At 39.8% G+C, this 8,706-nt stretch overlaps 1 protein-coding gene across 6 annotated transcripts in view; it reads right to left on the bottom strand.

The window, feature by feature from the left end:
* Nucleotides 1-945: 945 nt before the first annotated feature.
* Nucleotides 946-8,706, bottom strand: part of septin12 (septin 12) — a 33,264-nt gene continuing 25,503 nt past the window's right edge. For all 6 annotated transcript variants that reach the window (XM_076144080.1, XM_076144083.1, XM_076144082.1 and 3 more), the window contains 7 exons: nt 6,899-6,980; nt 6,511-6,648; nt 5,852-5,969; nt 5,611-5,706; nt 5,239-5,335; nt 4,288-4,339; nt 946-2,762 (listed from right to left, as the gene is read on the bottom strand). In XM_076144080.1, the coding sequence (XP_076000195.1) occupies nt 2,597-2,762; nt 4,288-4,339; nt 5,239-5,335; nt 5,611-5,706; nt 5,852-5,969; nt 6,511-6,648; nt 6,899-6,980 (749 nt within the window). In that variant the 3' untranslated portion in view covers nt 946-2,596. The remainder of the gene's footprint in view (nt 2,763-4,287; nt 4,340-5,238; nt 5,336-5,610; nt 5,707-5,851; nt 5,970-6,510; nt 6,649-6,898; nt 6,981-8,706) is intronic.

The raw sequence follows: 8,706 nt of genomic DNA, 5'->3' as shown, positions 1-8,706 counted from the left end.
ATAAAGAGTGAGAATGCTGTGATGAGACTGTTTGTCTAAATCATCCAAAACAGCACAGTTGCATTTAAACTGCTGCAACAAACTGCTAAATGAAATCAAATAATCAGGTCCCAACAGAGGGAAACTGGAAAACAGAGGTGGAAAACAACACTCAGGGTACGCTGGTCCCACGGGCCAGAGAGATGGTCAGGAGGAGGACAGGAGAAAGCATGTATGCCCAAAAACTATTAGACAGTGGGACAGTCAAGAGCAGAGAAAGAGAGAATCAGCTGCTATGCCCCATCCTCTGACTTAGTTAGCTGCAGTGTTTTGAACAAGCTATAACGCAGGTCTCCAGGTTGGAGAGCCCTGAATTATCAATGGAGACATATAGCTGATTGTCGTCCGCATAGGTATGGAAATGAATGCAAAAAGAGAAAAATGACATTTCAAAATTACAAATAAAAGAAAATGGGCCGAGCACAGAGCCCTGTGGAATGCCAAACTTTAGTGAGGAGAGATGCGATTTGGTATCATTTAACGAGACAAAATGGAACCTATTTGTAAACTAAGATCTAAACCAGGAGAGCGCCAAATTACAACCGCGGTGACATCACATAGAGGGGTGTGGTCAGAAGTAAAAGCATGTTTCAGATAGAGGGGGATTCATTCGCTGAAGGCCCAACATTCCCTCAATTATGTCTCCATCTCTCATTGATGAAATTATACAGATTACTTCCCAGACTAACATCACCAGGCAGGCCCTGCGGAAAAAACAACACTTATGTTAGATCTATCTGACCTCTTTGGTGGAGGTTATGTGTTGGAGGCTGTGGACCAATACCTGTATCTGACCTAAATCGCACCCGTTTATGTTGCATCATAGGAAACATATGACTGAATTTTTTTCTATGAACAGTGGTCTCTTCTTATTGCAGTATTAAAAGACATGCACAGAATTCCTGGTAGTCTCACATATCTACAAAATTTAATTGAAATCTCTTACATTTGGAGATATCCTGCTGAATCTCAGACAGATGAATGCAGAACCTCTTTTATAGCGGTGACAATGACTTCACACATGACTGAGAAAGTGTCATGTATTTAATTATAAATCAACAGTGTTAACATTGGTGTGTATCACATGCACTATATAAAAGCAATGGCAACAATCACGTGAGAACTGTTAGTATAACAAGCACGGGGTGGCAGTGTGACAGGCTGTGTGTGAGGCACTGTGGATGTCAGTTTGCTCCAGAAGGAAACATTTTTGTTTTATGATCAGGTACCCTTTATTGTTGAAACAAAGGATGTGTGTTCTTTCTTCCCTCAGTGTCTTCTCTGCAGTCAGACAGCAGTATAGCCAGAAACAGAGAACAGGCCCAAACTAAACATAGATGCTATATTGCAATATGCTGACTCCACAGTCTAGACTCTATGCACTTGGAGGCAGACTCTGGACCGCACACTCGAGGGTACAACTGCAGGAGGGTGGACAGTTTCACTAAGAATGAGAGGCACTTAATGGCGGTGAAGTAGGTGTGTCTTAGCCCTGACTTTGGACAGGAATTTTTGTGGCTACATAACAGGCTGTCACAAAAGCAAACAAAGGCCATACAACCTCAAATGGACTGGTGTGTGTGTGTGTATGTCATTTTAACCCAATAAGTTACATCTGTTGACAGTTTGTCGATTGATGAGGCTGAAGTCCAGCACAGCTTTCTCAGTGCTCATTACAGGTGTAATGAAATCAAGCATATACTGTATAGACACACTTGTATATGTATACTTGTATCATCTGCATCTTGACATCTTCCTTACACTTAATACTCTTAAATGATCACATGATGACAAAGTATGATCCCTCACCTTGAGGAACATATAATGTTGTTTAAAAAGGTGCAAACATCCAACCAAAGCAGATGTCGGTGCAACTACAATTATGTGTGTTAATGGAAGTTAGCACTGAAGGTCAGCTGTGTCAACTGAGCAACAAAACATGTCCGACTAATGATTTGCAATATACTGTATATCCTACACACAATCAGTCATACCTGTCAGCAAGTCAGCTCAAATTTGATCATTTTTCATAGATGGATTAGGAATGAGGATCTACATTAGAATGGAACCAGATGGCTTAAAGCATGATGAAAAAGGCAAATAAAGCGCTTTAAAGCAAATATTCTCTCCTATCTCTAATGAACAGGGCAGCTTCTTTTCATTGTCCTGTATGAACATTTTTCAATTTCAGATTTACTCTGTCAGATTTACTTACTGTTGGTTGGTTGACTGGTAAATTCTCTCCCTATGCCACATCCTGCTGCCTGCCCTGTATTTTCCATCCAAAACATATACTGTATATATGAAATTATCCTCAGAACATATCCATGTCTGGTGATTTAATGCACTCCTGATGTCTTGTCTAAAAGATTCAACAGAATATTCGATTAAAAAATAGTCCACTAATGGGTCCCAAAAAGGAAAAAGAAAAATATTAAAGTCCTTTCTCCAACTCATTTCATGTAAAAAAACAACTGTTTCCTTTTTCCACCCTCTCATTCTGATGGGAAGATGAGGAACATCGGTTTTCTGTCAACAGATGCAGGAAGCAGCTGGTTCACAGGTGACTATCTGATTCGCTCTTATCGGTGGTTCCCTTCTCCTGCAACCAGGAGGGAAGCCCCACTCCACTGAAGTTCATGTTGCTTTCGTTGAGCCGTCGTACCCGGTATGTCTCATAGTGAATGTTGTGAGTGACGTCTTTCAGGTCCTGCAGGTGGGACCTTTGCCAAGAACACAAAAAAAAGGATTAAGAACTTGAGAATTCTTTTTAGATCTCCAGAAACCCTTCATTCTGCCTCAAGGATGCTACATCAACACATCACACACCAACACAACACATCACCACACTGTTTGATTGACAGGTAATCTTAATTCCCAGGTAAGTAAAGGCCAGAGGTGCCATGCACAAAACTCTATCATCTTAACTTGATAATCGTATTCATGATGACATTTCGCATGTAAATGTCAATTACCTCCATCAAGGAGGTTTGTGTGCGCGCATGCATGCATGCATGCGTGTGTGTGCAGATGTAGGTTTCAGCAAGATAACTATTTTTTTTAAATGATATCTTGTGGAGATGTGGGTTGTTGTCCAAGGAACATTACCTTGAATTTTGAGACAATGCAGACCTTTTTAATTTATTTTGTAGCCATACACAATCACATGCAAACTGCTTGTCCTATGTTTACACTGGGTTACCACTAAATGGTAGCAGAGACCAAGAAAACACTCGCTACCGTTGGATCTGGTTCACTGCGGTCTGGATTTGGTGGTCAGACAAGTCATTTTCAGATAAGAGCTATTTTTATCTAGACCGAGCTGAGTGCCAAATAGGGCTGCAACATGCAACTACCACCATACTCTAGATGAGATCCAGCTGATTCATTGAAGTAAAAACAGTTTGATTGTATCTTCAATAGCTTCAGGGGTCCATCCACAACATTATCTCCAAAACTACTAATATAATGTCTTATAAAGACAGAGGTGACATCCAACGATTCAGATCCATAAAGTCACATGTAGATAGAAATGTATGTTTTGGGTATTATGGCAAATTCTAGAGCACAACAAAATCAGCCGTGGTGGAGGTCTGCCCTCTTTCTTGTGCTTTCTTGTCCATCGCTCATCGTAGCTTATCCTGTTTTTACATGGGCATCGCAAGATAAATATCAGTACCGCCATTTATTGTTGGGGGCAATACATTGTTTTGATGTAAAATAAAATAAAATGGAAGAAATGTCAGTTCACATCGGTAATCTAACACACAGGACAAGCAGGAACCTACAACAATGATGATCCGAGCCAAGCAGGTATTGGAGCATAACACACACTCACCAGTCAATCAAACACACTGTATTACTCCTATCCATGTCCATTTAATTACTTTATAACCTTCATGCCGCTGGTGGGACCAAGTCACTGAAAGTCAAAGCCCAAGTAAAAGGCAGGGAAGTCACAGAAGTCCTGAAAAAAGTAATGTGTTTAACACCAGAATAATAATTAGTCAAGTTAAATTCCAAAAAGTGTTGTTTTTATATAATGATATTGTAAGTTGTGTAATTTTTGCTATTTTGTTTGGAAAAGATACAAAATGTTTCCAAGTCAAAAGGCAGGAGTCAAAGTCAAGTTAGAAGTCTTTTTTGATTATGTCCAAGTCCAAGTCCACACCCTTGCTGCAAAGAATTCTCAGAATCTAAAAAGAGGTTTTCAAAAAAAGCAATTTCCCTTGAGAGAGTCAGACTGACCTGATGAGTAGATCCCTCAGATTGGCAAACTCACAGTGAGCAATGTTTTCAACTGCGGAAAGAGAAGATGAGATTATTTTACCTCTGACTTTCAAAAGCTTCTTTTTTACTTCTATGTACACTGAATACACACATTATAACTTAAACTTTAGTTAGAGTAATTCATTAGAATTACAAGTTGAATTAGAACATTTGGCATATTATCTTATTTGGTTATACCATATTTCAAGTCTGTGTTTGAATTTATATAATTACAATAGACACTTGTGCAAATAATATTCTAAACATTTTTGATAACTTTTTCATGCGGCGTGTTACTAAGTAATGCAACCTGACCAAAACAGTCCCGGTTAATAATAAAACTAAACCACTTACAGGAAAGCATTACAGTTGTTTTTCAGATCTGCTGTCCACTTCAGCTTTCACATTATCTACTTCTCATTTACGTGCTGATTCCACTACATCCCTGTTTTCACTTTGACATGCTAATCTTTGTTTGTTTCTTTGTCTTAGCAGAATGGAAAATTCAGACATTAAAATACAATGTCAACGTCCAGCAACATTGTCTTGATAGTGTGTTTGTGTGTCACATTTTCAGAAGCAGGGTTAGGAAAACACATATCTATTGTCCCTTTCACCTTTTCAGGAACTTAAAGTTAACAAACAAAACATATAGTTCCTATTCCAGGGTACTTCTGATAGTTCAGGAACTGCTGGTGGGCGAAGCTTGCAAGACCCAAATGTCACTGATTGGTCAGAAGCAAACATCTGGCTGACCGCATATGTATGAAGTCCCGTAAGGGGATCTAGATCAGGCTAATGTATCTGGATAATGTAAGGTGTAAAAAGAGCCATTGTGTTGTGAAAATATTGCAGCTGGAACAGCAACCAACAAAGAAATGATGTTACAATGTTATAGATAAAGAGACTGTAAATAGAAGATGTTCTCACCTTCAATGATTCCCCACTTTGTTTTGCGGCCCAGCACCTTGTTCCCGTTCACTTGGTGCTCCTTGTCAGTCCCCACAACTGCAAATGGGATGCTTTCCTGGAAACAGAACGTCAGTGCAACTTTCAAATCATTTTAGATGAGCGAAGTACAGTACAGTCATACTGGAGGGATTTTCTAACTTTTCAAACAAATCTTATAGATAGTTGTGGAAATTGAAGTATTCTTATGCATCGTACTTTTCCTTAAACATTCATAATTGCTTTGAATTACCATTGGGGCCAAAAAAGTACAGCATCTAATGTTAAACCAACTTAACTTGCCTCTTGTTTTTAAAAGAGCTTCGAGGATTGTTTGGTGTGAGTGAGCGTTACCCTGATCCTGTCATTGAGGATGCGTTCTTCAGGATCCTCGTCATATTCTTTCTGGGGGTAAACACGAATCCCATTGGCAGCCAGGTCATACTTTATCTGTCAAAGGTTAACAGGTCAAACACAGGTCAAACAAATAGTTGACACACTTGAGGCAGTCATTTTCCAAAACAAGAAATTGAATTTTTGTTTATGTAGCACAAGCAGAAAAGCCATGTATGTGTGAGTGTGTGTGTTCCCTCACCCTTTCTTTGAACTGCAGCCTCTCCTCAATGGTGAATGTGTCCGCCTTGGCAATGACGGGTACAATGCTCACTATATTGCCCAATCCCTTCATAAACTCAACATCAATGGGGCGTAACCTGCACACACACACGCAAGATTTCACACCTCGGTATCTAATGAGACTGTCTTTATCACCACAGTTACCTTCTTTTTTCATCACGAATCAGAACTATCACGATTTGAACAAAAATATTACACACAAGACAAATGTATATACACTTTTCAAATGTAACTGTTTTGCACTTGCTTTGCTGTATCTCATTAGAATGTGTGTGAATGAGCTCAACACTGACTGTGTCAGAACCCAATGAAGCCCCCAGGCTCACGCCAAACGAGACCGGATTCATAATTTCTAAGATACACATGGGACTTAGGCTAGCTCTGGTCAACAATGGACCCCAGTTGTGTCTTGTTCCATGTTGTTTAATCGTGTTGTTCAATTGTATCCGAGCATAAGAAAGTCTTTCCTGTTTCTATCACCCTAAGACATTTCTGACCAATGTTCCCTCGTGACTTTTGTTGAAAGGTTGTCTTGAATTTCTTTCTTAGATAAATTATCCAAGCCAGATCTCTGTGTTATTTGTGACCATAGTGTGTGACAGGCAAGGAAAGGCTGACCTGTGTCCAGTGGGTGGCAGGAAGTAGATGCAGCAGTGGACTCTGGTGTCTGGTATCCTTCTCTTGCGGTTGATGTGCAGCTCCTCTCTCAGGTATTTCTCATACTGCTCATTGATGTACTTCATGATGGGCTCACAGCTGGACAGCAGCAACACAGGAGAGTGAGCAAACCTTTGTGTCTCACTTGATCCATCGTTACAAACATAACAACATTTACTCTTCCATGCCACACAACCAGACAAAGTCTTTAAACTGACACGTCCCTGACCTCTTGCTTTTCATATTGACCACACCTCTGTGGTTTTGAGATTCTCCTGTGGATCAGGACTCCTTTATTATCTCTCTATTATCTGCAGACACTGTAGCTTTATGTAGTTCATTAACTCACCAGTTCTCATTGTTGATCTTGTCTCCAAAGCCTGGAGTGTCAACCACTGTCAGCTTCAACTTCACCCCCTTCTCTTCGATCACTGGATGGAGACAAACAGGGGTGGGATTTAACAATAACATTAAAGAGCCCCCGTAAACTTGACTAAAGACAAATACACGGGCTGGTGAAAAGGTCCTAGAAGATACATCATTTCATACGTCCTATGGCTCCTCGTCTCACCGGAGAGGGTCCAGTGAGCAGTGTTCAACAAGCCGTGTGATATTTTGACTTATAAGTACAAACGTTTGTACAAAAAAAGTCAATAACCTGTTAAAAACCTAATTTGAGAGTCAATATGGCGTTTGTGTTGTTTGTTTGGAAAGCTGATTAATTTAGATGTAACTTATTTTTGTGTGGCACTTTACAGCACAATGTGATACAAAAAGTAATGATGTATAATATCATATATAATAAGCACACAAGCATATATCTGCGTTTTACATGACTCATTCAGTGCTCACGTGTATGCACTCGTGTGTGTGTGTGTGTGTGGGTGTGTGTGGGTGTGTGTGTGTGTGTGTGTGTGTTTAGTCTCAAGACTATCATCTGGGGCCACTGCCATTGTTGAGTAAGCACACACACTCTCTTCAAGCGTATGCATTACAAGCATCTGGAAACGAATCACTATGATTCCGCTAACTGTGTCAATCAACAAGTCAGATTTGACCCGTTCACACAGCAGCCAAATGAAGCGCAGAGCATGAGCAGCTGCAGCAGCTGTGTTTGGCTGGATGTAAAATTTGGAGGCCACATTTACCGCGTTTATACGTTGCATTGACATGTCATCGCAATCCAGATACATTATCCAGAGAAGGACAAATACATGTGTGTCTGTGAGGTGAGCGAACAAAAATGAAGAGACCAGACACTGGACGGAGCCAGTGTCACACAAATGATGGCAAATAAGATCCAAGATATTAGAAGAAAGGAAAGTAGAACCCAAGGCACCTTTATTTATATACCATATTTCATATAGGAGGGAGACTCAACGTGCTTCACATAAAAACATGTGACAATATATTTTTAGTCACCGAAACTCGCACCCACACGGATGTGGAAAGTATGTCATGGGCTTCAGCTTGATGTGTGATCTTGATAGCGTGTATGTGTGATCTTGAAAGTGTGTGTGTGTGTAATCTTGATAATGAGTGGTTGAGCAAGTATGAATAATGTCTAATAAACCCGTAAGTTAGTAATGTGAAAAGGTCCTTGTAATTTATCTTAAGTCTTTAAAATGACTCTATACCGTTTTGCTTAAAGCATATTTACCAATGTAGGAGTTAAGATGTTAAACAAGTTTAAATGTCGCAAATAAAATCCCAGTTTAAATCCCTGTCTAAAAAGTTGTGAATTACAATTTGTGACCTACTTGTAGCAACATACGGTGTCCCAATAACCCAACTACCCTGTCGACGTAGGCAACTCACTATGTAGGCAGCCACCATTACTGTACAATGATCACAAATGCATCTACTGCTGCAGTAACTACATATCATGCTAATACATGATAATATAGTAATATCTGTTGATAATACAGCACATTGTAAAATTCATATCTGGTTTATTTAGTCTGTAGGTAACTGAAGTTCCCAGTAAGGGTAAGTAAGTAGGGACACCACATGATGCAGAAACCTACCACAAAAACAAAAAAAAAGATTTATGAGAGCAGTCAGAGCCAAGAAGTGAAAGTCAGAAAGGAACTAAGAACAGCATAGGTCATGACCTCTTGTTGACACTGGCCTGAAGAAAAAAAAGCCAAGAAGAGG

Source organism: Genypterus blacodes, unplaced genomic scaffold (assembly GCF_046128005.1).
Source record: "Genypterus blacodes isolate CSIRO-AG114 ecotype Tasmania unplaced genomic scaffold, CSIRO-AGI_Gbla_v1 ptg000028l_1, whole genome shotgun sequence".
NCBI classification, from domain to species: Eukaryota; Metazoa; Chordata; class Actinopteri; order Ophidiiformes; family Ophidiidae; genus Genypterus; species Genypterus blacodes.
Note: the sequence above shows the minus strand (reverse complement) of the source record. Positions and strands in the feature narration are given on the sequence as shown.